The 27,139-nt window shown below is 39.1% G+C and overlaps 1 protein-coding gene across 1 annotated transcript in view; it reads left to right on the top strand.

The window, feature by feature from the left end:
• xpr1a (xenotropic and polytropic retrovirus receptor 1a) overlaps positions 1-27,139 on the top strand; it is a 62,185-nt gene that overhangs the window by 18,424 nt on the left and 16,622 nt on the right. Inside the window, exons 3-4 of the mRNA XM_072389531.1 lie at positions 22,952-23,053; positions 26,874-27,094. Of these exons, the coding sequence (XP_072245632.1) occupies positions 22,952-23,053; positions 26,874-27,094 (323 nt within the window). The remainder of the gene's footprint in view (positions 1-22,951; positions 23,054-26,873; positions 27,095-27,139) is intronic.

Raw genomic sequence — 27,139 nt, 5'->3', positions numbered from 1 at the left:
TGTCAAATATATTTTTCAAAAAAGAACAAACAAAACACTTCCTGTTCATGTAAATCATGTTAATGATATGACACTCTACTACCTCAAGGTCAATGCGCTCCTAATCATATTGAGTCAGGAAATTGCTCCTAATCTAATAACATAAAGTATTGGATTGCTTCCTCCCTGCCAGGATGGCAAAGGTAGATCGGTCAGCATGATGGCTCATTCATGAGTTCGGGTTATAACATTACAATGCAAAAGTGGAATCAGAAACTCAAAGGGGAAAGTTGGACTTCAAAAGTGAATTAAAAATGAATGGGACTTTCTACAGTATGCACTTTAGCCTTGGTTTATGTTGATGGTCCAAATGTGAGGCTGAGCTTAGAACCAAATGAGATTTTTTTCTATAAGACAGAAAGTCAGTGGTCACAAAACTGTTATAATGGTGTAGAATTTTAGTCTCTTTGTACAACTTAACATTACTTACAGTGCTCACCGCAGTAAATATTGACCTGCAGTTTCATCAAGGTTACAGTGTTGGACCATCCAAACGCAGTATTGTTATATCAGAGGTATGCTACATTAGTGAGGAGGCAACGGCTAAGTAAACCTGTGACTCTCCTGCATTTGCGCTTAGGAATGTGAGTGTTGTTGTGAAAAATATTTAAACATTCAAGAATTTTTTTTGTCTTTTAACACTTACAATCTTTCTTTGCTTGATTTTGATTCCATGTGTTCTGTTCATTAGTTTATACCTGTTATTTCTCCTTTTCTCAATATTAAAAGCCTCAAACGCTTTTTCTTAGTTCCTCTTTTATTTGCTTCCCCCCCCCCAAGGTCTCACCCAGTCCCTCTGTCACCTTGCTGATCCTCCCTCAGCTATTCATCCGTCAATTCGCTTTAGATACATTGAGTCTACCCGCACTATCACTTTGACTTTAGACATAATACTGGACTGTGCTGATTGTGAAATGCATTCTGTAGTGTCAGCTCTGTCTGACCGAGGATTTTCAAGAGACGATGCAAAATGGGAAATGCTTTGTTTCATTTCTGCTAATCTTGCTGGCCTCTGAATAATTGCCACGTAACAGAAATATGATTACTTGTTTGTGTGTGTGTCAGGTTGTGTCAGTGTGTTTCTGCTTATATTTCGGTGTATTTTGTCCTCAAAGTGAAGCTGTTTAGTGTGACTCTTATCGAGAGACTGCAGCTGCTGCTGCTGTGAGAAAACCACGCAGGCCTGGAGAGACACTTTTACACAGCACACACCTTGGTTTTCTCACACCGAACCGACAAGACGTACTTACCCTGCAAAACATTAATTATGAAATATTTTTGCATATGCATTGAACAATAGACCTGTGGGACTGAAAACATATTTTGTGCATGTGCTATTCAGTAACTATTAACTACTAATCATGACCATTTTATATTGAGTACCTACATGATATGTACTACAGTATGTTTTTTGCCGGATTTGACATTGATGTACTGCCAGAAGTGCTATCATTACCCTACATTTTAAATGCTGGGCGTTGCCTTTGAATTTGAGAAGAGGAGCTCTAATGCACTGTATATAAATAGTGTGCAAAGTTGCAGTTCTGCACAAGTCGTGGCACATCTCATGCGACATACTCAGTCTCATGGCTGATGATGAATTTTAAGCTATGGTCACATCAATGGAGCCGGTCTGCTGGCTATAATATTACCTCTCTGACCCCCTCTGTTAATGGCATGGCCACTCCGTAGGTTAATGGATAGTGAATTTCATCTACCGCTGCAGTGGTTAAAGTAGAAAAGCCTGGACTCTTGTTCTGCTTAGATTAATGACCTCAGTTTGGACTATTGACACAACACTTATCTTGTTTTTATGAGTCTTGTGGCTTCTGTCTATAAACCCTGGAGGTACAAGTTAGTACAGTCATACACACAAATGTGCACACATACACACACCTGGCTGAGGCCCCTAGTCATGTATGGCATTTACTCTGTGTAACTCAATTGATGTTTCAAGCCCAGTCTTAATAGCTTTGAACTCAATATACAGTCAAAGTGAAAGCTGAGCTGGCATTTTACAAAGGACAACCACCAAAACCCTTTTCCTAGTGCCGCAGAGCAACCCAGTTATACCCCCTCTGCAGCACTGCTTTTGTTTTAATGTTGGAGTCTAAGTTCGAGGTTGACTTCTACTCCTGTTTGTCCTTCTGTTTCTTTCACTAGTTCTGAGGTTGTGGAGCAGAAGAGGAAGTAGGGGTTCATTTCCAGATATGAGGAAATGGAAGTTAACCTTTTTGAAGAGATCTTGTGTATATAAAGTCTTTAAGCACGTCCATGAATGATGCAGTTTCTGTGTGGTGGAACTCAGCATTTGTTGAGGTCTGTTCCTGGAGTTAACATTTCAGGTTTTTAATCCCCTGCTTCATTTTTTTGTTTGAGGGCACCATGCTCATCCATCAGCTGATGGGAGTTTGATTTTCACTAAGGAATTTAATTTTCCTAAAGTGCCGACAGGTGTTACTCTTTTGTATTTCCACATAGGCCTCAGTGTCATACCTCTGCCAGATGTGCCTATATTCAGCTCTTCATGTCTCAAACTTATTTCACATTTCCTGCACCTGATTGGTCTTCACACAAGCCAACTAGTTTTTAAGTTCGATTTACAGTTTCTTTCTACTTGAAAGAAAAGTTTGTCCGTGTTTGCTCTGCTGCAGTAGCCAGTCCTTTATTCTAAAGCGTTAGATGGTCAGTGACTCAACTTTGTTCCAAAGAGTTGTCGCTCACCATTCACTTCATTCCAGGTCATCTTAGAACTTTGTGATATTTTGGTACTGAGAGAAAAAACGTTTTCTAGCCCTGGGGAGATAAGTTCTACCTTCTTTTCTGTCTATGTAAAAATTCTTTAAAATCAGCAGCCTGGACCAGTAGAAGCTGGTCACAGCTGATAAATTCATGTTAAAATTCACAACATTGTTTTATTGTCTGTGGCAATATCAATGGCAATATGTCTCTTGAAAGGTTGGAAGTTAATTAATTGAATTGACTCTTTGCAGTTCTGCTGATATGCTTTTATATAGTTTATTGAGATTCTTTTTGATAACTGCATGATATCACAATTCAATATGCTGCTGTTACTTCACTGAATACTGAAGAAATGAATACCAAATCACTTAAAATCAGTGTTTTTCTATATTCTGTTGAAAGGGGACAATATTTTAGATATGAATTGCAGAACTTTGTTTTCTTTTAACTGCAGTGCTTGCTTTTCTTCAGCTTCAAGTCTGAGATATGCTAAATTAAATATACTATTAATTCAGTCATCATTAATAAGTAAATATTAGCATGTTGTCACACTCAACCAACACATACAAAATGGGAATTATCCCCTCACAAAAATCCATTAAATTCACAGGTTGAACAGCTTACTGGTTGTTGGTGGCGTGTTAGCAATGTCATTGTGAGTGTGTTCGCTCAAAGTACCACTGTGTACCACAATGTCAGTCACCAGAGTGCATTTAGAGTCTATTTAGAGTAAAACCTGGAAGTCTTTCAGAAAACCAGGGGAAAACATGGCAGTAAAAAACAGTTTAACAGAATACATTCACTGGGCTGTGTGTGCTACTACTAATATTTGCATTGTTGTGCAGCAGATCAGAGAAAGAGAGAAAGAGTAGATGAGATGTCCCTGTAGGCTCCACTTCCTCTGTTCCAGGAGGATCAAACACAAAGAGTGAACCGAACATCACAGGAACTGTCTGCTACAGTTAGACTAACAGATTGCCTTGCCCAAACTTATGTTAATCAAAGTGAGGGGGGTGTGGTGTGTATGCTGGAGAGACAGGGGAGAGAAGAACTGGTGCGACTCAGACTGTTTTATCTAAACCACATGCAACATTAGTCATTGCTTTCTCAGGTGTTTCTGTCAGCAGGTCTATTCATACACACTAGATATGACCAGTATGCATGTGAGATAATAATGTGCTCTAAAAGAACTGTGTTTTGATCTTACAGGTCCAGATAGACTTTACGGCAGGCTGCTGGGTTTCGCAGAATGAATCCTACACAATCTATTTTTATTGAATATATGCTCTGTAGTACGTATAGTAGATCGTTATACACTGCTGTAACTGCTTTGTATAGAAAGAAATGAACAACTGAACAAAATAAGAAACATTGCTCAGCACACGTTTCGTGGCATCTACACTACGGGTGAAATTATTAGCTCAGAGATGGAACAGTCGCAGCTGAATAAAGAGACAAAAGTGGACATATATGAATCATTTTCCTCAATTAGCCCAGGTAGTGGTACTTTGCTGGTTGGATGTAACCTCTTGGATTTACAAATGGTGCCAAGACAATCAGGTGTACACTGATTTAGTTTGCTGTGATTACAGTGCCCCACTGAATTTTCACCTGCTTGACCTCAGTCACGATTGGCTAAAGTGGAAATTGAAGCTTGTGATTGGTTGATGGTGGTTAGATACAGACTGCTGATGCTTGCCGCTCAGTTGCCTGGAAACAGCCATCCGTCTCTGTGTTAGTGGCCTTGGCAAAATGACAGACAGCATAAATGCTCTGCAGAGGAATGTGCCAATCTGTTGATTCTGCTGAGGATTTCTTTATCTGTTTGTGCTGTGGATCTGTGTTCTTCTCTGCAGCACTGTATCTTTTTATCTCTCTTCTATGTAGTTGTATCAATCTGAAGAAAATTAGAGCATGATATATAGATACAAACACAAAGTTCAACAAGTAGAAATAGGTATCTTAAATTCTTGTGATTTTAATCCAAAATCACCTTCTTTTAACATCCATATCTGGGGCCTATAAATATTGATGTTTTACAGCCATTCTAGGATTACTTCACTTAAATCCAAAGCAAAATATCTTGCCAAAAAATAGGATATTTAGCACTGATATTCCTCAGAGCCTTTGGTCACTCTTTACATTTAGTGTTACACCACCATCTGGTTGCAATTAACAGCCACTTGAACAGCCAAGTGAAATACAAATTTATTAAGAAATATTTCCAATAAGTTTGCAGTGGAAATTCTACAAGTAACCAAGATAATATAATGTCTGAAGTGTAATATGACTTAATTTTGTCCACTTGGTAGGAACAACCGTGTAAGGTAGACATGGTCCACTGGTTGGGCCTGGTTGAGTCCACAGGCTGCAACATTCCTTCTTTAGTGCTGCAATCTCTGAAGGTACTCCAGACTCTGAGCCCAGCAGACCACCTGCTAATTTGTTTCTTTTGGTGGGCAGCCAGAGTAGTCTAGGACAGCACATATTCTCCTCATGGTCTGTTTTTGTACGTGTGCGTGTTTGTGCAACCTCTCTGCAGTCGGTGTATCTGTATGAGGCCTCTGTGGTAGCTCGTTTTCCTCTCCCTGAGAGTTTGGCCACAGATTGCTGCCTCACTGAGAATGTATTCCACTTCTGATTTGTTTTTCAGTCACAATGTTTATCATGTACACACAGTTTTACTGTGAGAAACACCAGATAGCTTTCTGTTGTTTGCAGACATGTCTTGTGGAAAAATGGAGGGGCAGGAGGAGGATGTAAAAGTGAGTTAAAGACATAAAGGAGAGAACCAAGACAGGTATTAATAAGAGCAGGAAAGAAACAGACATTTATTCCAGTGATCTGCAGTCATTTATGTGTGAACACAGAAAGTAAATGAACTCATTAAACTTAATGTGCTCAGCGGTCAGTTGAGTGGCCAGCGGAGCATAAACAGACCTACAGATAGTTCTTCCTGAATGAACTGTGGTTAAAAGGCTCCTTTGTGTCCTGCTTTATCACCCACTGTGACTTGGACTTCCCAGCAGCTGATCTACATCAGCTTGAATCTACATATATACCGGATATATCTGCGTTCTTTAAAACACGTATATATCTGTAAAATAATTTCACCTCACCTTCCTGCTTTGTGGTGCAGTGTTGATGGAAAAAAACTACTCTATGACTTGCACTCAATGACATTGTTTCTGCTACCTCAGCTACCTTGACCACTCCCTCCCTGATTGTTTCTCAAGGCCAGTGACATGCTCCCATTTAACCCTCGCCTCAGTTGCCTTGACAACTGTTCTCCCGCTGGGTGGAGCTTTGCTCACTTTCTCAGTGATGGTGCGATAAGTGCTACAATTATGTTAATTCTGCCCAACCAAAGTGTTTTTGCAGCTCAATCACTGTACGCTGAAAAGCACCCAGTCTGATGCTTTCAGCTCTTGAGTTCTGTAGAAAATAATCCATCCTGCATTGTTGCAGTCCTATATGCCTCTGATCCTTTCCTTTCCCCCTTTCACAGGAATTTTCGAAGCAATGTGGGAAATAAAGATATTCAAACTACCCTTTTATGTCGATCATTTGGAGTTATAGTAAGCAGTTTTTGGATATATGGATAGGTGTATGTATGTTTTTAGAGGAACATAAAGACACAGAGTTCACTGTAATATTACTCCCTTGTTTACTCATTTACTATAAACAGTAATGACTACATTGAGTAGTAGTGAGTACTGAATCGAAAATGTAGAACTAAGATGCATATAATTTTACATTATTAGATGTAATCAGCACCTGGGTTGTATTGTCTTTCATGTTTGTCTACAGAAATATTCATATTGCTAAAATGTGCGATGGAGCTGTGGGATTATTGGCTAAAGGTCATGCAATGAACAGTGCTTTAATTTTTACATTCTTAGGATTTTTGAGGACACTGTGGATACAGTCATTTTGAGGAGTTGAGTCAGAGATTTTAGATGCAACAGTATGATGTCAATAATGGTCTGTTTCTAACAGCTTGGACCAAATATGAAAGCTTCAGCAAAAGCCTAAAATACACTGCAAGACAGATTTGACTAAATTAATAGTTGCGAAAAATGCAATCTCATTATTTTCCTTTTTTGTTCAACGACTGATTGACTACAAATTTCTCTACTGACAAAAAATAATCCACCTGCTGCTGTATGTTTATCTAATTTGTGTTTGTATTCTGTTTTACAGATATACCTCTGCACCTTTCAAGGATATTGCCTAATTCTAGCTCCAGTAACAACTATTTAGCATATTCTTTCCTCCGAGTTTATTATTTAAAACCCAGTGATTTTAAGTAAGCAGCCAGATGTCATTGTTTCCACAATCCTGTTAGCGGTGCTTTAGTTATGGATTCCTGTGTTTATGTGCATTTTTAGAGAAATCTTGTCCTTTCTTTCAGCAACAGTCCTGTCCCTTTGAGACATGTTCTCAGGGGTCGACACAGCTTTGGCAAAAGCTCTGCTTGTGGTACATGTCTTGAAGTGTTTCCCTGGAGAGCTCAAGCTTGGATCTTGGTTTGTCAGTGTGTTGCCTTCACCGTGTTTCACTGTAGCTTTGCTTCTGTTTGAATCTAGACCAAATGTCTTTAAATATTCAGCTTTTTTTAAAGAAATTAAATTTGCATACAGCTGGCGAAACATGAGTTTTTAAACTGTTAAGAAAAGGATGCATTGCTGTTCTTTAGCCACTTGGTCATGGTCTTTTTAAAGATTGTCAGCGCAGAACTTTAGTTCTTAATTTGACTCAGTAGCTCTCCATCAAACTTATCTAAAGGTAGTTTTCTTTATGCAGTTTCATTTCCTTTTTTTTAACACTTTCTGTCTTCAACATATCTCCCATGTAGGTTGCATGTGCATAACTATTAATGATAGATGTTAAAAAAAATTTTAATTGTCCCTCATCTAAAATACATGGTGAAGGAAGACATCTATCCTTCTTTCAGACAAATATGGAAACATGGAGAAGGATAAAAGGTGCTTGTTGTTCTTTGTGTGTTGTGAAATGTCTATTATTTTCCACAAGAGCCTAGGAATATGTATTAAGTCAGGCTGGTGTGTATGCAGTGATTATCCAATACAGAGAAGGCTGAATTATTACAACTATTCATAAATATACACATAGACTCAGCTCGATATTACGCTGAGGTATGTTTGATAAGCATTATACCCACAAACAATGTGTGAAAATGTAGTTGTTCTAGTGAATAATTCAGAGAGATATTTCTTGTCGTATGCTTCAATGTTTCTGTGTGCACTGGCGAAGCTGTCTTGAAAGGGCTCTTTTGAACTTTAGGGCAGTGCTGGTTGTTTGTTGTCTGGCTGTCGGTCGCCCACACTCTCTGCACTCCCTCTCAATCGCACAGCTTCCACCGATCCGCTCCCTCTTCAACTCCCATCCTCCAACACAGCTACAGGATCTTTCATCTAACCTCTGTTGGATGCGGAACAAACGGGTGTGTGTGTGCTGGGTGTGTGGTCCCCCAGTCGGTGAATAGCAGTAGGTGAATAGCAGCTCAAAATATGAACATTTAACCTTTCACCTTCTGTGTCGTTGTCATTCATTGTGTGCCTGGGCCATCATGTTCACAGCAGTTGTCTGAACATTGAAGTTTTACTGTTGCACGTGCACAAACACACACAAAAACGTGTATCTGCAGTAGAAAAAGATCAATTTTGTCCCTGCTGGCCTGCTAAATGGCATTAGAATGACATTAGAATACTAATAACCACAATATCATTCCCTGGTGTCCCAGTTAATAAAGGTCAGATGAGACAATGCAGGAGCTGAAGGCGGGTCACACAAAACCCGATCAACTTTCTTATTGGAAACTGAAACAATGTTGTATTTTGTGTTGAGCTTTAATCTTTCAGATAAAATGCAAGACTGTCCCTCCAATTAATCACTTGAGAGAGAAATTTGCTTTTTTTTCTACCTTGTGGTTATGTTTGTCATTAGACTTGGAACAGGTCCAAGGATTTGCTTGTTAGGGATTCTCTAAGAGGACAGTTTGGGCTTAATAGAATTCTGGAGATTGACATCTATCTGTATCCATGGTAATACAAAGAGGCACCCAATACTTGGCCAGTGTATTCAGTAATGTACACATGAAAAAATGCCAACGATAAAGCACACGCAGTGCTTCATTATGAACTGAAAAGGCGGGTCTGAGCCCTCCTCCTTTATGAGATGCACAGCAGAAAATGAGATGAGGGCTGAATGTAGACTGAGGCAGAGCATATCAGTTAAATAAAAAAGTGTACTATGGTCATTTACTTTGATTGCATATGAAGGCGATGCTGTTAGTTGTAAATACATGCATTGAATGCTTAATTTTATATCAGAGTTTTTTTCTTTGTTGAATTTCAGGCTTGCTTTAGGTTGGTTGACTGATGAATTGTTTTGAATCTCCAGCTGTGTTTTCTATTTCTCAGCATTGTATTTTGCTTCTCCCAGCAGATGCCTTGTTTGTCACTTGCTCTGTTTTCTGGCCTCTATCCATCTCCTGCTGGCCCCGGGGCCAAAGTCCACTCAACTATAATCCCTCCTCTTTAGCCTGCCAGCCCACACAGGACCTTTGCACTGTCACTGCTACATCTGATACTGAGGAAGCACTGAAGCAGCTTAGGCCGCTTTGTAGGATTGTTCATTAGAAGACTAAACAGAGCTAAAGGAAGTGTTACAAAGGAAATGTCTGGTGAGGAGACTGATATAATTCTGACTAGCTGCTCTCATATAAAGTTACAAGTACTCATTGCCAGAAGTCAGTGTTTTCCTCAAGCATCGTAGAGGCAAAGACTTTAATGCTCTGTGGCTATGCCAGTATATCTGATGTTATAAAATGTTACTGTGAACATTTTAAAGAATGATTACAGTGCATGTGAGTTTTTGTTATTTCCATGTACAGTTTGCCTAAAGGTACTCTAGGCCAAAATGCACTCGGATTTCAGAGCTGCAAGCATACACACACTCAGACCGTTAACAGTCTGAGATATGAAAACATGTCCAATTACACACTCCTGATGAGAGACTGCCTCTGCAATAAGCTTTAAAATTAAGATCTGTACATCAGTTTATAAAGTGTCTTCACCCCAAACCTAAAAGATAAAATAAAACTATATGGTGCATTTAATTGTGCTTATTTAACATATTAATCCATTATTAGTCAGGAACAATTTAGATAAAGGTAAAGGTAAGATAAAGCATTTAATATTTTGTGTCTTGACTGTGGCAGATAGAATAATAACACTAATACTATAGTAAAACTGACATGCTTTGCACTAACTGTGTAATTTATTAATGGAATCAAATTAAATACCTCCCCCTATGTCAAGGCCACCAGTAAAATATATAAATGAAGAAAGTCTGTTGCCCTGTTGCACAGCCAGCAGCTCGGTTGATACCTGTGGATCCGTGTGGACTGGTGCCGCCACATCCATCATAATAAAGGTTGTATGTGTTGAGAGCAGCTTCGCTCTGTGGCATTTTAGGGTCCTTAAAGGACAGTTGAAGCCTGCTTTAATGAATAACCCATCAGGTTGACTGGGGCTCTCTGCAGCCACAAGGGCATGGTCTGTCACATCCATCATGAAAGGGGAGGGTCACTTAGCCAAACACACAGGTGTGTCTCTACAGAGGGGGATGTTTTGGATGAATCTTCTAGGGCCTGCGATTAGAGGCACTATTGAGCTGTGTTTATCAGAGCAGGGTTTGAACTCTTGTTTGCTAATTCTTAAATGTGACTTTTGAACAACAAATGAAGAAGGAAAATATGAGAAAGGAGGAAAATACCGGAATAGAAATATTAATGGGGGTGGGAGGATGGTGATATGGGGGTTAGAGGGAGAGGCTGTCCTGGTCCAGAGGGGTTTGAGAGACACAAAGAGCTACAACTCCCAGAGGATCCTCCTCCATCAGCCCATCCTGCTAATATTACCAGCCTGATTAAACTCATACGGCAGCCAGGAATGTTGCCATAATATATTGTCTCTTTCTTTCTTTCTCCCACACAGAGGAGCACAGAGGTATTCTTACATCCCTATATGGACACACTCATGTGATCTGTCACATGACTAGCTCCCATGGTAACGTGGAGGGTTAATTAGCTTGCTTGATGAGTTCACGTTTTTTTCTCTTTACATTCATACATACCTGCACTGAATCCACATGTTTTGTACTGGTGGATTTTTCATTGTTTAACATAATCAATCAATTGAAAAATGTAACACACAAAATGCAAGTAAGAATCCTGAGATTCTGATGAATCAAATCAAAGGTAATCAAAGGAAATAATGTATGAATGTTAGGTTTTTCTTTCTTTGAAATTTGTGAAATACACAGTCAGAGCTTCCAGGCCAGACAGGACTGAGATGAGTTTTATTTTATTTTTTTGCCTTTTCCTTTAGTGTGCACACTCAGTGGGGCCTTCAATATTAAACAATTTTCCTGTTTTCCTACCTATGGATGTCTGAGTGGTTGATTCTCTAAGTGTTAGAGTAAGCCTCAAGGTTAGGAGATAGCCACAGGCGGCATGAATCCTCTCTCACTTGTTTTTTTTAGCCTTTGAGCAAAGTATTTTCCCAACCATGTAATGGAGATGCTGGAGAACTGTCAAACAGGTCAGCTTCTCTCCAAACATAACAATTGTGCAGCTGTGTGCTCGCTGAATTTCCTTATGATACGCAGGGCTCTGTGCTGTAAGCAAACCGTGTCAAACTTACAATCTCCTCTGATGTCTGTTTCTGAGCGCACGTTCAGCTTAATTCATATTCTGGGAAACCGGGGCCTGCAATTTTGTTTTCATTTTGCAATCTGCCATGAGCTGGTGCTTTCTCATTCTCGTTTCACAGTCAGTTGGTGTTTGCTTCTCTTTTTTTCATCTGCTCAGCGAGATGTGCAGCCCAGCCTAACCGGAGATCACTGTATTGATTAACAGGCACACAGAAAAAGGGCTGTTGCTTGCCATGCAATACAAAGGTACTGAGTAGGCCTAATCAACACCTATTGATTGTTTCATGCTGACTGCTTACTTGTGGTGTGCAGTTTTCTGTTCAGCATGCCATGAAATGTATGTGTGTATTTAGTCTGTTGTTTTGACACAGTGAGGATATAATGCTGTTTGGAACATTTGTCTCAGCACAGGAATAAATTGGGAATAAATCAGCAACAGCGAGACTGCATTTTATCAGATCATCAACAAAGACACACTCAATCATGTCACCGTCATTGGGCCATAGAAAGATATGAGTTTACACACACAAATTAAATTGGAGCACCGGCTCATTCGCATGCATGCACACAGTCCCACAGTGATGTGAAAGCAATTGGCTGCAACAGAGGAGAGGCCAACTCCCGGAGTTGGTTGCTAATGGCTACAGGATCCAGGGGAGCAGGAAAAGATGTCGATAATGACAGTGTCACTCCCAGCCAACCTGTTTTCAAAAATGGAACAGGATTCACATACATACTCAAACTCAGGCAAATCTGTTAGTGTATTTATAGTGCACACAAATACACACACGCAGTCGCACACAACCAGACACTGAAATGAAAGAACAATTTTCTTCCAACCAGGTGACTGTGTTATTATAGCTGTCGAAAAATCGACCAAGCTCCAAAGGGCCTTTTTGGCTCCAGGTGCAATATCAAAATTGATTTTTTTTTCTCCTGTATTACAAGTATTTTGGAGCTACTGTAATAGGCATTTGGTTTCAATAATATTCATTTAAAATTTAGGTGAGACTTTTTTGTTCTTCTTTGTTTCTTTCACTGCAGTCTTGCCGTAATTTGAATAGTTCTACTCTAAATATATACGATTCATTACATTTTACGACTCTTTATTTTAACATCAGTGATATTTTTAGCCAGTTTTATTAGTCAGATGGACCAAAGATCTATCCTGTCTTGCAACACACTCGTTGTTAGTAGTGTAACAGCAGGCCAACCAGATTTCAATGGCACTGATGAAGATGATGTAAGCTTATGCAAAGCCTACAGTACAGCTGCATTGTTCAAATTGAGTGCTTCTTCACATTAGCTTTGATTTAGCCACCAAGTGAACCTACAACATTCAGTGTTTCTTTTGAAAATAGACACGTCTCTCCTACAAACATATTATTGCTAATGTGGGTTGATGTAGGTTGAAGCTCAACTCTGATGGCTTCCTCTGTGGCCCTCCACCCTCTTGTTATTTTCCGTATGAATGCGGTGGGTCTAGGATGCTGCACTTATTCCACTTGGCTGCCTGCGGAGCAGCAGAACAAGGTCTGTGGAGGGGAAAGATGGGAAGAAGGGTAAAGGTGAGGGAAGTAGATGAGGTTTGATGCTCTGCCTCAGAAAGACATAAGGAAGAAGTAACAATGAGACATCTAAGGGGAAAGGATGAAGAATCCTTAAATTGGCAGAGGAGAGGGTCCAGGCCCCTCCCTCTCCTGGCGAGTGTTGAAATGAGACGTGAGCAGCATTTCTGATGCTCTCTTTTCTCCACAGACCAAATGATGATTAATATCAGTCATGTTTTCTAACAATGAGAGCAGAACATAAACCTTATTGTTAACTTAATGAGCCGTGACCATATAGACCAGCCCTGACTAATGGGGTTAAGCTGACAGTTGCTGATCCTAAAAAGAAATTCTATAGTGGATCGAGTCAGGGCCTCACACTATGGGATCTATTTAGCTTTCTCTGCTTTTGCTCTCCAGTAGAGATACTGTTAGGTGACAATTTGCTGCGAAGCAGGACAAAAGGTATTCTACGGTCATTAAGTTAATGGTCATGGAGATAAAGACAATCCTTTGTATTCACTCAAGATTGTTGTCAAGATGGTTAACAAAGACTGTTGTATCCTACAGGTCTGTACTGTTTTCAGGTCAAAGTCATTGCACATGCATACATATGCGAGGATAGGTGTGGAGTATAACGTTGAAGTTGTATGAAGAGGTCAGATGTCAAAGACTACATCATAAGTTACACCGACTTTAAGAAAAGTTTCAACATTTGAACTGACATTTTACCTTTTATATTTACAGTGGAGGTAGGTTCACAGTTTTTGTGCCGACATAAGTGTCTTGTGGGTATTATTGCAATGGGTGGGAATCTCTTGGCACCTCATCAATTGGTTAAGATTCAAAGAGCTGCAGTGTGGTTATGAAATCATTATTGATGCATATTGATGCATAAAGAAAAATAGCAGCATCCAGATATTCAGGATATTCTCAGTCACTAATAAAAGATTTTGAAAAAACATAATTCCAACCAACATCTGATGTGCAGTGAGCAATATAATCAATCATCCACTGCTCTGAAATTAGAAGATGTCTGCCAATGATAAAGTACACAGTTACAGTAACAGGTTTCTGAGGCATTGTCACATTCCTGACTCAAGAAAAATGACAAAACTGGAGATCACACACAATAAGGTTATCAAAACCAATAATTCAAAATAAACCCAAGAAAACACCTGATGCCTGTTAACACAAAAACCAACTGGTCAAACGAAAGATTGTGGGGATCACTGGGTCAATGAAATATCTTAAAGATGGGGCATTGTATATCTGCTCCAAAGTGAGAAACATAACGCGAAAGTCCTCATTCTAAGACTGAATATGGACTAATTCTAAATAATTGAGAATCAAACTTACAATAGAGCTTTTCGGTTTTCTGAGGTGGGATAAAGCTTTGATGACGTTTGCTCAGTGTTCCTCTGGTTGGCAGCAGCTATGGTCAGTTGTTTTTCATCCTTCCCTGGATGAATACATTATGTGGTTTCTCATTCTTGTCATGTTTCCAAAATATTTAAGTTCAACTTCATCGAAGCCAAAGTGCTTTTATGCAAGCTTTCATTAATACAGAGGGTGCCATCTGGGTTTCTCACCCTGCCATCTGCTGGTTCCTTCTGTTGTGTTCCACTATCATCACCATATCAGTGAGAAATATAGAAAATTGATATTTGACATTTAAAAATGTAATTTTCCACATTTTGATGCACGCAAGATTTGATTATTCCCATCACCCCTAATTAAAATATTTGAGTCATTGACTAACATTGGAGGTTCTACTTTTTGCACTTTTCTGTAGGGCCAGATTACTGAAAACTCTTGTGAAACTATTGTGGAATTACAGGGGTTGGTTAACAAAACGGACTCACTTGCCAATCATGTCATTCATCTATGATAAGTGCATTAAAATGCAGAAAGCAGACGTTTTAGAGGATGTGCTGTTAAAGTCACAACATCCCCCCTCACCTATAAACCCATGGATGTGGAGTGGACTGGAGCCAGTTAGATACTGGCTCCCTAATGGCAGATAATGGAGGAATCCCCAGTAAAAACACACAGACACATTTCACAGTGCACTAGAATGGCCTGCTGTGCCAGATGTGATTAGTGTATATTTTTATTACATGGTTTGTTGTCTGACGTTGTCTGTGTGCCTCATATTCCAAGCCCTTATCTTCCAAATCTTTGTTTGTTTGGTGCGTTTTGAATGTATTACAGTTAGTGTGTGTTTAGTTTTTATTACTGATTGAACCAGAAAGTCAGGCCCTGATATTAACTCTCCTGTGACAGAGTCCTGTATTGGAAGCTGGTTCATTTTGACCATTTGAAGTGTTGTACCATTTGTATTTACAGTGATGGTAAATGGGAACAAAGGCTTCATTTATTCAAATATTTGCTTGAATGTTGTCTTTTCAACAACTGGGAATAGTAATAAACTTCCCAATAAAGATTGTGTTTTTAGCCTAAGCACTTTGCCCATCAGCCATCATTTTTCGTGGGGGCGGGGAGTGCAAGTTTATACTGGCGAACCACGGAGAAGTAGTATACTCACCTTACAGACTGACTCCACAGTGACGGTTATTCTTCAATAGAGCTTCGTCAAATCAGACCTGATCTTTTAAGATTAGATTTTCTTCAATTATTGTTGTATTAGGGACCTGTGTTGTACGTGAGTTTGCATACTGAGACACTGATACATATCCACATCCTTTAATGGACTGATCAGATATAAAGTCCTTAGAAATATTATCCAAACAAAGGCAGGCCCCGGTTATGTGATATTGATGTTAACTATTAAATTTAAAAGCCAACACTGAAACAGTCCAGAATACGGTAAGATATAAAACACAATAAGTGCAGCTTAGATGACAAAATGCTTAACTTTAGTGTAGAATTTCTGCATTGCAAACTTTACTGACAGATCATTTTTGTAATACTCTGGATCTGACAGGCTTTAGATTTCTAACAAAGTTTGAGAGACACGATTGAAAGTCCGGACGAGCATTTTACCTGATAAATCAGACGGCTTAATTCACACTGTTATCAGTTTGCCTTTTCCTTCTATTCTCTATGTGCTTGCAGAGAGATGCAGGAAGTCAGTGAGACTCTGAGAGAAACTATTCTGATCTTCAAGGCCCTGCGTGGTGCTATGAGGAGAGAGAAAGGTCTTGGCCAAACTTTCCGCTCATTCTGACTGTCAGAGATAACATTTCACAGCAGCAGCTTAGTAAAAGAAGAAGAGGCTGGCTGGAAGAGAGATAAAAAAAAAAGAACTGATAAAGACAAAATGAGGAATGGAAAGGTTCAGACAAACACATACACTGACTTTTCTTTTTTATTTGCCTCTGAGGAATTTACGGGCAGCAGTCATTAACTTATCCCATAACCCTCTTGTCAGTAACCCTTGTTTGTTTGATTGGAAGATTCTGTGGCCCATTTCCCCTCTTGGTTTCATTCCACCACATCTAATTTCTTATCTTTTCTCTCATATTTCTGTTGACTTCTGTGGTTTGAATGCACATTTAGCCTTCTACTGAACTCCAAAACAAGTGATTACAATGCTTTTTGTTTCTATTGCTTCTATTGTTTCTATTGTTTGTATTTCTGTTCTGCCGCCAACCGGGATGTGTACGCTTGGGCATAGAATCAATACAGGAAGGCTTGATACAGATGCGCTAAGAGAAGGTACCTACGATGCAGATTTTGCACAGAAAAAGTCTTGACACACATTCAGACGTACTTTCACCCTGTTGTCATTTTCTGTTTTGACTAAACAAGCTTTTGTAACAGACATGACCTACTTCGTGTTGCTTTGACAAACTTTGCCAATTAGTGTACTTCCATTAACCCTCAGCTACAACATTATGTCAGGAGTAAGGACTCACTGAAGGGATCGCTACACATCGGAGAGTTTCTCTGGTTTTTTTTTGTACCCGTGTAATTATAAAGTTTCTTTATGTTTCTTTTTCTTGATAAACAAGTCATTTTGAAAGCAATTTCCTGTCTTTGTAAACATTTTCCTTTGCACACACCATGAGCTCATTTCCACTCAGTCTTTTCCTGTACTTTTACTTTTTAGCTGAACCCATGACCTCTACAATGAACCTGTTTTTCTCAGCATGCGTATTCACTTTTCATCATGAGGAAAACTGTTATCAGACAAATTAATGAAGGCTTCAAGTCAAAGTAAGACATGCATGCACAATAATTGTAATAAAATGGTCTATTCTAACACAATGTTGTTGGGAGAATATCTCTTAGTCAGCACTGACAGCATCTTACCAGAACCACTATTTTAGCCTGTTTATGACAGACTACACACTATATTGCATAAAATTCTAATGTATGATAACAATAACATGGCTAATGATAGCATTATATAAAAATATAAAATATAAATGATCTTATTATTGTTATCTATGAATAGCTTTCCTTTCAGCAGTCTTGACGGGACTTGTTACCGTTTAAACAAACATTGTCTTTGTCATCAGATTGTCTTGTTTTGAATATTCCTGTTGCTTTTCCATATCCACTTGCTTGTAGTCATCATTTTCCTGAAATCTGTGTAATCGGATTCAAAATCACATTTTGATCTTTCTCTTAGCTTCCACCCTTTCACTGTACACTTTCAGATTTTTGATGATTTAAAATTCTCAATACACTTACGACTTTCACCTCCTCCGGTGTCATTTCCTTCCCAGATTCCACTCAGTATTGTTGCTTCTATCAATCCCAGAGAGTTATGCTCCCATGTCATTCTCCAGTGTGTTTGGGTTTTGTCTCTTCCTGAGATCATCTCACACCCCATCTGGCCTCTCATTTCTACTCTGGTATTCACTTGGCTGCTGGTAATTTACTTGTCACATGTGTCTCTCGCTCCTTCTGCACACACACGCGCACACACACACACACAAGGCAATCATATTATCACTTCTAGAAATGTGTTAAATGTGTGATTCTCTCTCATCATATCATTTACTACCCTTCATGGATGTAGTTTACTTTTTGCATCTGCTTAGCTTTCCTCTGGCAGTATAAATAGTACACAATGAATTGGGAGCTACGGTGGTTCCTCCTCCTGCCTCCGGTCCTCGCAGGCTGACAGTCTAGCCCAGTGAGTGTGCATTCTTAATGCTCCCATGGCCTCGATGAGAGGGATGATTGGTAGAATTAATTGTGGCTGGAGGGCTGAATGGGAATAAGTGAGAAAAAAGGCGGGGTGGAGGATTGGAGGGGGGGAGGGTGTCTGGCTGGTTTTAGTATTTGGCTTCCTTCCTTAAAGCCTGGCAGTAAAGGACATTGAGTTTATTTTTATGCTTTTACTCTTTTTGTCTTACTAGATTCATATCAGCACAGAGTTAAGTCAATCCCATTCCCTTTTATAGCTTATTATATTTTCCTCTGTGTTTGTGATTTACACCTGTGTGCTTGCAGGGGAGAGATTAGTGAATCTACTATGGGAGCAATCATGATATAATGGCCTCCTCATATCCCCTAAGAGTCATGCTATCAGTGAGGTGTCATTGAATGGGATAAATGGGGCTTAAAAAGGAGGACATACAGTTTATGGAAGGTTTTGTTGTGTTTTTGTTTTAGAAGATTGTAGTAGAAGCGGCACTATTTCATCCTCCCTTCTCTCCAGGCCCAAGTGTTCCCAGAATAAATCTTTGCTGTCCCTCCTCCTGGTGTGTTTCTATCTATCCTCCTTGTCTCTTTTAATTGAACACCATTTTTTATTATGAAACATAATAGAGTGAATACAAGTAAAAGTAGATCCAAACACAAAGGGATTCTGAAAATTAAAAGTTTAACACAAAGTCAGTTTGTAGGTGTTGAGTTATATGTGATAGGGTAGGTTGCTGTTGTCCAAATCCTGGTCATGATCAGCAACTTAGAGGGTCTCCATGAAGGATTTATACGCTGGTTTTATGGGGTCGCTTCATTGAGCGCCTCTATAGAAATATAAGATGCTGGGGGTGGGGAGTGTGTGTATGTGAGTGAACTGTTTCGGGGCGTGAGTGGAGTAGGGTTCTGGGGAAGCTGTCTCATCATTTATTTATACAATCTACAGAAGAAGGGGATAGTGGAGTTGGGGGGGCTGCCTTCTACAAGCCACCCTGGGAATACTGTAGGTCAAGAGTTGTTTTTCTAGCTACTAGCACAATTCTTTGTCTGGAAACATCAAGCCAGCGAATGAGCACAGTATACAGGACTGGATCTGCTGTTCCAAATACATTTTGTACCACTTGGTACATCTACTTGGGCAAGAATTGGCCAAATAACTAATTTATCAGTTAATTTAAAAGTGAGAAAAATGAAGGCCGCATGGCTTTAATTCATTTTAGATAAATGTGTTTAAAAGAAATCAAAGCATAAATTGATTTTGTTTTGTTGCCTTACATGAATTAGATCCCTAATAAATAGTAGTTATGATGTGGTGAACAAAACAAGGGGCTCAATTGCCATAAATTATGTTCCCTGATTAGTCAGACACTGATAAACACAGGTCCATTTACGGTAGTTCTCCAGAGGCAAGGGATTCTGATATTAACTGAATTGGTGTGTATTCACTTAAGCTCCAACTTATCTATGGACTAAGGACATAAATAAGGATATACATAACTATCCTTTTGTGTCCTTTTAATATTCTTTCTTTCTTTCTTCAGACCTTTTTAGGGAAAACTGGTGGCTTCTAAAAGCCATCTTTGTTATCATCCATCTAGAGTAGAGATAATGAGAAACCATACTGTGTAAGCTGACAGAGACACTGTCAGATTAACATGAGCTCTGATTACATGTTGTACCACATGTCACAGTATGAGTGTACAGTGTTTCCGTAATTAGGTTTTGATGCATTTCTCTGCAGTGCAACTAAATTTACATGGCAGAGAGAGAGTTGGCAAAGTACAATAAGATTTAAGTCTGGGTTTGAGAAGAGGGAAATGACAGAATCGTTGGAGTAGCAGCTGAGAGGATGATGGAGTCTGCCAGCGGAGCATCAGTGAAATCCACAGCTGTGAGGATGAATTCAAAGATGACCTCAGCTCTGACTGCTTCCTTTGTTCTTACACATCACATATGCCTCACATATATAAATGTATCAACATAAAGAGATGTGTACATACTCTGTGTGCAGCTCTTATACACCTACACCGATGTGCTTCTCTCTGTAAGAGGTCGGCAGGAGACAAAGAGACAGGTACAGGGTCATTTCATAAGCCCTCTTGTACCTGAAACTACCCTTACAACTCCGCTTTCATCCAGCACAGCTCCACGTCCTGCAACACATGGTTTTTCAGTTCTCCAAAGCATCAGTGGACATAGATTTATTGACTGAAAATGGAAAAATATTTAAGAATAGTGATAAAAGCAATCAGAAATGTTAATTGATGAGATTTATTTCATGGGTCATGGGTAATGCTCCTGGCATTTTCCTCATTTTTTCTAAGCGCCACTTGACAGTTTAGAATGAAACGTCACGGAGCATTTTAAGGAATACATGTTAGAAATATTCTCTGAATGAGTTACATCATGTGATGGTACATAATAGTGGTTTAAAGTATTGCATGTTGTAAGAATTTCCTGGAATGACCTTTTTTTTATTAAAATAAACGTTTTGTGTACTTAACCTTGCTTACAATATTTATTATGTAATATTACAAGCTGCTATCTCTGGCTGTTATGATGTATGATACAGTTGTCCCTTAAGGATACAGGTTTCTTATTGATCTTTATGTTGTTCATTTGGATTAATGAATTTTACCTGGACTCATGCATTTTAGTTTGATTGACTTTTTTTGGTTTCATAGGTGTAACCCAGTTATATATTTAAATTACTGACTGATCATTAACTACTCTTCTACTCTTCTCTTCCTCCATGTTTCTATCCTTCAGTGCTCTTTCGTATTGGGTTAATTAGCAGTGTAACCTTTCACTTTAAATTACAGCTCAGTTTGCTTCCATCTTGCAGGTCTATCCAAAGCACTGTGTTACACCATCAGTCATTGGGTCGTTGCAGACAGGCCAGTCAGGTGCTCAGTCACTCAGCTAACCTGCTAATGTCGGTCAGCCAATCGTTCAGCAGTTCAGTCGTGCTCCTCTTCATCCATTAATCCATCCATCTGCAGCAGCCACACAGTCATCCTGTCTGCTGGCAGGTGCTGACGTGGCTGGGATCTACAGGGTTGTAGAGCCGTGGTTGCAGCCGAACTGTGCAAACCATTTGCTTTGTTTCTGCGTTCTGTACTGTACTAGATGCTTTAGATGAGTGACTTTACAATTTAGTTTTGGCCATGTAGTGTTGATAATGTGCTAAATACACTTTAATTAACCTCCAATTGACTAACAGATACGGTTGCAGTTTTTCATTTATTTTTCTTGTAAAGCTGAAATACTCTCCCCCACTTTCATCACAATCTTTACACCCCAGCTGCAAATATAGATGTGTTTGTGTTTTTGGGCATGTGTGTGTGAATAGGTCAGTCATTGACAGGCCGCTGCCTGGGGCATCTGTTTCTTATTACAGTGTCAAATATGTTTACGAAGCAAATTTGCTATTGGATCTGACATTAACTACTTTATTTAGGACACGTTTTTCTCTTTAATGTGCTTCAAGTAAACCTCTTTACATATAGGTACATGACTGATTTGAGTAATGAGACAATCTCCGTAGATTATATAAAATACATATACTGTGAATTGATTATTATATGATGGTTTGGTAAATGGATCTTGTCCTGTAAAGAATTACAATTTGTCATTGTTTTTTCTGGCCAATTTAAGGTAATGTTAACAAAAAATGTATGACATGAATGGAACTGCAACCATGTTGAACATGCCTTTTTACAGTAACTCTTAGCCTTTGGCTACATTTTAAACACTGCCAGGTGTTGGGTAGCCTGTTGTGAATGAGGCAGAGGATTATTTGAGACAGACCATCAATACTGATTGAATTGGCTGGTCCTGAAAAAGACATTGTGTTAGACAGAGGAGAGACAGGAAAAAGCTGTTGATCTAATTCCAACTCTGAATGGGTGTCTGCTTGCCTGAGCATTGATGAACCTGACAGGAATGCACAGAGTTTCTGGAAGATTCGGTAGTTAAGTCCCAAGAAGTTAAGACACCAAAACTTAACCAAAAAAGACCTCAGTAACAAACAACACTGACAGCAAACATCATTCAGAGCAATAAAATGTTTATTTGAATGCATATTTTTGTTTTCAATATGGTATTAGTTTTTATTGAATTATAATGTATTTGTGCATTTTAGCATGATGGATGTATCATAGTGTAGTTATTTTTGTACAGCTATCAGCTTCATTAGTAACAGCATGGTGTTACTGATAAGGCTTCACTAAAATCCAGCCCACTGAATAACTTAATCATGTTACTAAGATAAATACGCTCACACTTAGAGTCAACCAATGCTTTGTGAAATGTCACAATGAAAAGAAAACTGTGCAGACGATCAAGGGATTCTTTCTGGTCCAAAAAATGGAATAAAAAGAGTTGTAACTACAGGTAGAGATACTTTAGATAGCTAACTATTAATATGAAAGGAAAAACTGGTATTCTGATGTATAAATATGGAAACATTATGTTTGTGGATCTTACCTCTTGATATTAGCAGTGCCTATGAGCACTCCTGCCCTCGATGTTCCTTTACAGGAAGCTTGGATGTGGTTTGATCCTTTAGTGCCTCTCAACTTAATATAAATCAAGTCAATGAACAAACTTTGCCATCACTTATCTACTCCCAAGTGTATTGTAGATGTTCAGCTGTACTTTATATCCTCACTCATGTACTTCTTTACTTGTACAAACAGCCAATAACCATTTCTTTCTTTCTTTTTTCTTTCGTTTTGTCTTTGTTCATCTTCCAGTTACAGACGAAGACACAGTGAAGAGATACTACGCAAAGTTTGAGGAGAGGTTTTTCCAGACCTGTGAGAAGGAGCTTCTGAAAATCAATACTTTCTATTCAGGTATGCAAAAGACATCAGACAAGATAGACAATTGGAAAAATCACTTGAAATTGCTTTTCTAAGAATTTTCAATTTAGTCAGCTGAAAGTTTCTCTCGCAATTTTATTTCAATTGTATTGCTTTTTCTTAATTAATTAATATATGTAGAGAGAATAAAATCTGAATATACAACAGATTGCAGTGTGCCACTTACCCTCTACAAAATCATGCCCAGATCTGTCCTCTGTGTAAAAAAGCAGCAGGAACTTTATATCAGTGCATCTGTTAGTGTCCTGTGATTTCCAGGTAATGTTAAATGTTGCTACGGAGGTTAGCTTACTCCTGCACAAAACAGTAAAGATTGTGTTTCTCCCGACTACATCTTTGTGGCAGCCCTCCTTGTCCACTGGACACCAGATCTTGATGGATCAACTTCAGCCTCTAGTTAGGTGGTAATAATGACTCAGTTGCCCAGAGAGATACAGTCATAGAGACTTTTTAAGTTTTCCCTGTAGAAAACCTCGGCGCTGCATAAAGCGGGACTGATAATAATATACGATAAGATTGCAAAATCAGATTGAAAAGACACTTTGAAGGCTACGTTGATGCCTGACATTGACATGACCTGACATAACCAAATTAAAAGCACTTGCTATGACTCATGTTGATGTCAGATTTTAACCTTAACTTTCACCAAATCAAAATTGATTCAGCTGTCATCTCATCCCAACTGCTATCGTTTGATGTTTGCAGAATTGGGATTTATGATTTGCAGATTGGCCAATTTCAGTCAGCAACCTGAATATTGACCAAAACTGATCTTAGACCAACATTTGTATGCGTGAAAAATACTCTGTATTAAACTCTGGACCTCATCATTAATTAATTTATCTTTACTTGAAATCTTATCATCATATCTTAATTTCGGTATCATTTATGAATATTTTATCAATAAATGATGTAGTGTTACGGTAAAAGCATCCACTATCGTTGTACACAGTGTATTTCTCCTACAACAAGGTAAGGAATTGTTTCAGTGTGAGACATTATGTCTGATCTCGGTCACTGAATTGAAGTAACCGGCGGTGGTCATGTTTACGGGAGCAGGCCTGCCTGTGTGTATTTCAGGGAGCGAGGGAGAATGTGTGTGCTGTGTAACATGAGATGGTCGCCATAACATATTCTGGTATTCTGGTCCCACAAGGTTGCCTTCAGTCTTGAACATGACTTCAGAGGAAGTGAGTGGTAACCCACAACAGAGGCGGGCAGTGCTTCCTCTGGAGGCCATTTGTAAGACTGCATGCTCACTAAGTCATCAGAGGTTGACTGGAGATTGTTTCACCTCGTAATGATGGGACATTATTGCCTGACTGATGGTAACAGCAGTCAGTTTAGGGGGTACAAATTATTGTGGACCATATAAGCGGGACGCTGATTTACTGAAGTAATGATGGAAGTTTGAAACTCTTTAGTTTTCTTCTCTAACAACATAGCTTATTACAGTCGCTGGCATATGTCAGAAACTTGCAGTGAGCTGCTGTAGACAACATCTTGTTAAGCAGTCTTTGATTTTGATCCATGATTTACTGCAGATAATGACAGCATATACCCTCTGCTTTTAAAAGAGAAATATGTGCAGATGAAAGCTTGATAGTACAGTAGGAACTGATACACTCTGCAATGATAAAATGTAACTATCCTAACATCTGTGCAAGAAGTTATTCTCTGCATATGAATATCATCGAGATAAGGTAAGGAGTGGAATAGGACAAAACAATCATTTAGCAGTCATTTTTAATTATCTCAGGGCTCTGTGTGACATGTGACAGTCTCCCTAACGGCAGCAGAGTCAAACACCACTACAGTGTAACGGTCAGTGAATCACTGTCTTCTCAGCAGACCAGAGAAGTGAGGTTGATGAAATGCCTCCATACATTGAAGGGTGAAGCAAGAATTACAGAGTTGTGTCCTACAGGCAGCTTTATCTCATGCCACTTAGTCTGCTTTTGTGTGTATATGTGTGCGTGTGTGTGTGCGTGCGTGTGTGTGGGCAATGATATAAAAAAGCTGACGAGGTTGTAGAGGTAGAGATAAATTGCGCGCTGACTTTACATAAAGAATCTGCCTCCACACTTCTCGGTTTATCAGTATTTCCCTCTGAAAGGGGTCCTTGACCTCTGAAACCCACTCTGCTGTATTGTGCTAAAATGCCGGCCGTTGGACAAACACTTTCACGATCATGTGTTCAGCAGACTCCAAAATGAAAAAGAAGGTTTTGCTAAGTTTGCAGACTGTTGTTTTAGAATAACAGATAGTTTCTGAAAGCTGAGAAAGAACAAAAGGTTTCACATAATCCACGTCAGTGTAAATCTACACTACCAACACCTGTCTGTTTATGGTTCATTACCTAAACACAGATGAACTGTTAAGCCATGTCTTCTGTTTTTCCAACTCAGGCCTCAGATTTAATCTAAACCTATGTGTGGCCGGCTCTAGGTTTCTAGATTTTCTCACGCCTCTTGTTGTTGTCATGTATTGATATGAGAGGCTGTACAAATCCAGCAGGAAGATTACTGTAAACTTAGATGTCACGAAGAGCTGCGAAAGTCGTGTAAAGTGGGTATTGTGATATCCTGAGAATGTGTGTCAGGGAGAGTTGAAGCAGCAAAGCGTGAAAGTCACCAGTGAGCCCTTTGCATCAGCAGTGTGGCTGTTCTCAGTTAAAGATGAGCACAAGATTTAGAATAGCCCTGGTTTCTCAGACCGTCAGGATTAAGAGCTCGGTTCAAACTATATCGAATTTGACTCTAAGCAGACTGCATTTACATATAGATCTGCAAGAAAATATCTTCAAGTCTGTCTGTTATGTGATTCCTCCTACAGCTGGAAAAACTTACAAGGTTGCTTTACAGTCGTTTGACATTTTTGTGGAATTGTGATTGTGATTGTCATTTATGTGCATGGCTGTACATATGCAGGGCTCACATGGAGATTAGTTTTCATGACAGTGGTGTTACAGCCCAAAACTTTAGGGGGGAGCCAAAGAACGAAAAATGTGCCAAATTCTCTAGTGTTACTTTAGTTACTCTATTTTCATTTCAAGCAGGTTGAAGAATAGCTTTTGGGAGAAAAACAAAACAGAAGAAACACATAAACGAGACAAAGAAAAATATTTAGACAATAGATTGGCATTCATTCATGAAATCCAAGAAATTCAAGTTATAACTTAAAAAAATATTAAAGCAGTCAAAGAATGAGACAACATTTCTCAGAAAATGTGTTGATCTGCAAGGGAAGCTAATGAAATGCAAGTTAAGTCCCTGTGTGTCCCCCCTCCCCTCGTCTCTGGATGTATTAACCTATCTCTGACCCAGATAATGGTTACTCAAAGCAGCAAGGTACATGTCAGCTCAGCCTCGATGACTATGGGGATAAGAAAATATATAAAAGGAGACTTTTTGTTCTTTTTACTTGTAATCTTGTGCTAGTTCTTTATTATATAAAGCTTTTTTTTACACCTCGACAGGAAGAATTGTTTAAAAAGATAATAAATAAGCTGTGATATAATTAAGATTTATTTTTCTTGTTTTTATTAGTTTTGATCATCAGTCGATCAGTCAGTACCACATTTTATCGTACAGTTACAGTAGTAGAAAGGCAAGAGGCAGTATGTAATTTAATGAATTTACCTATACAGGTAATAAAACAATGAGCTTCATTTATGTGGTGCAATTTCCTCCAGAGGACTAGAGAACATTGTGGCCCCTGAGTAAAGAAACATTCAAAAACGTTGTCTCTCTTCTAATTTATCATATTTTCATCTGTCTTTTCCTCTTTGTAGAAAAGCTTGCTGAAGCTCAGAGGAGATTTGCGACGCTGCAGAATGAGCTGCAGTCATCACTGGACGCTCAGCGGGAGAGCAACGCTCCACCCGGCCTGCGGAAACGCAAGACAATGTTTCACCTATCGCAGGAAGAGCGCTGCAAACACCACAACATCAAGGACCTGAAGCTAGCCTTCAGCGAGTTCTACCTCAGCCTCATCCTGCTCCAGAATTACCAGGTTTCCATCGCACACATTCATGCACAGAAGAGACTAATCTGCATG

Source organism: Leuresthes tenuis, unplaced genomic scaffold (genome assembly GCF_036924035.1).
Source record: "Leuresthes tenuis unplaced genomic scaffold, fLeuTen1.0.hap1 SCAF_7, whole genome shotgun sequence".
Lineage (NCBI taxonomy): Eukaryota > Metazoa > Chordata > Actinopteri > Atheriniformes > Atherinopsidae > Leuresthes > Leuresthes tenuis.
Note: the sequence above shows the minus strand (reverse complement) of the source record. Positions and strands in the feature narration are given on the sequence as shown.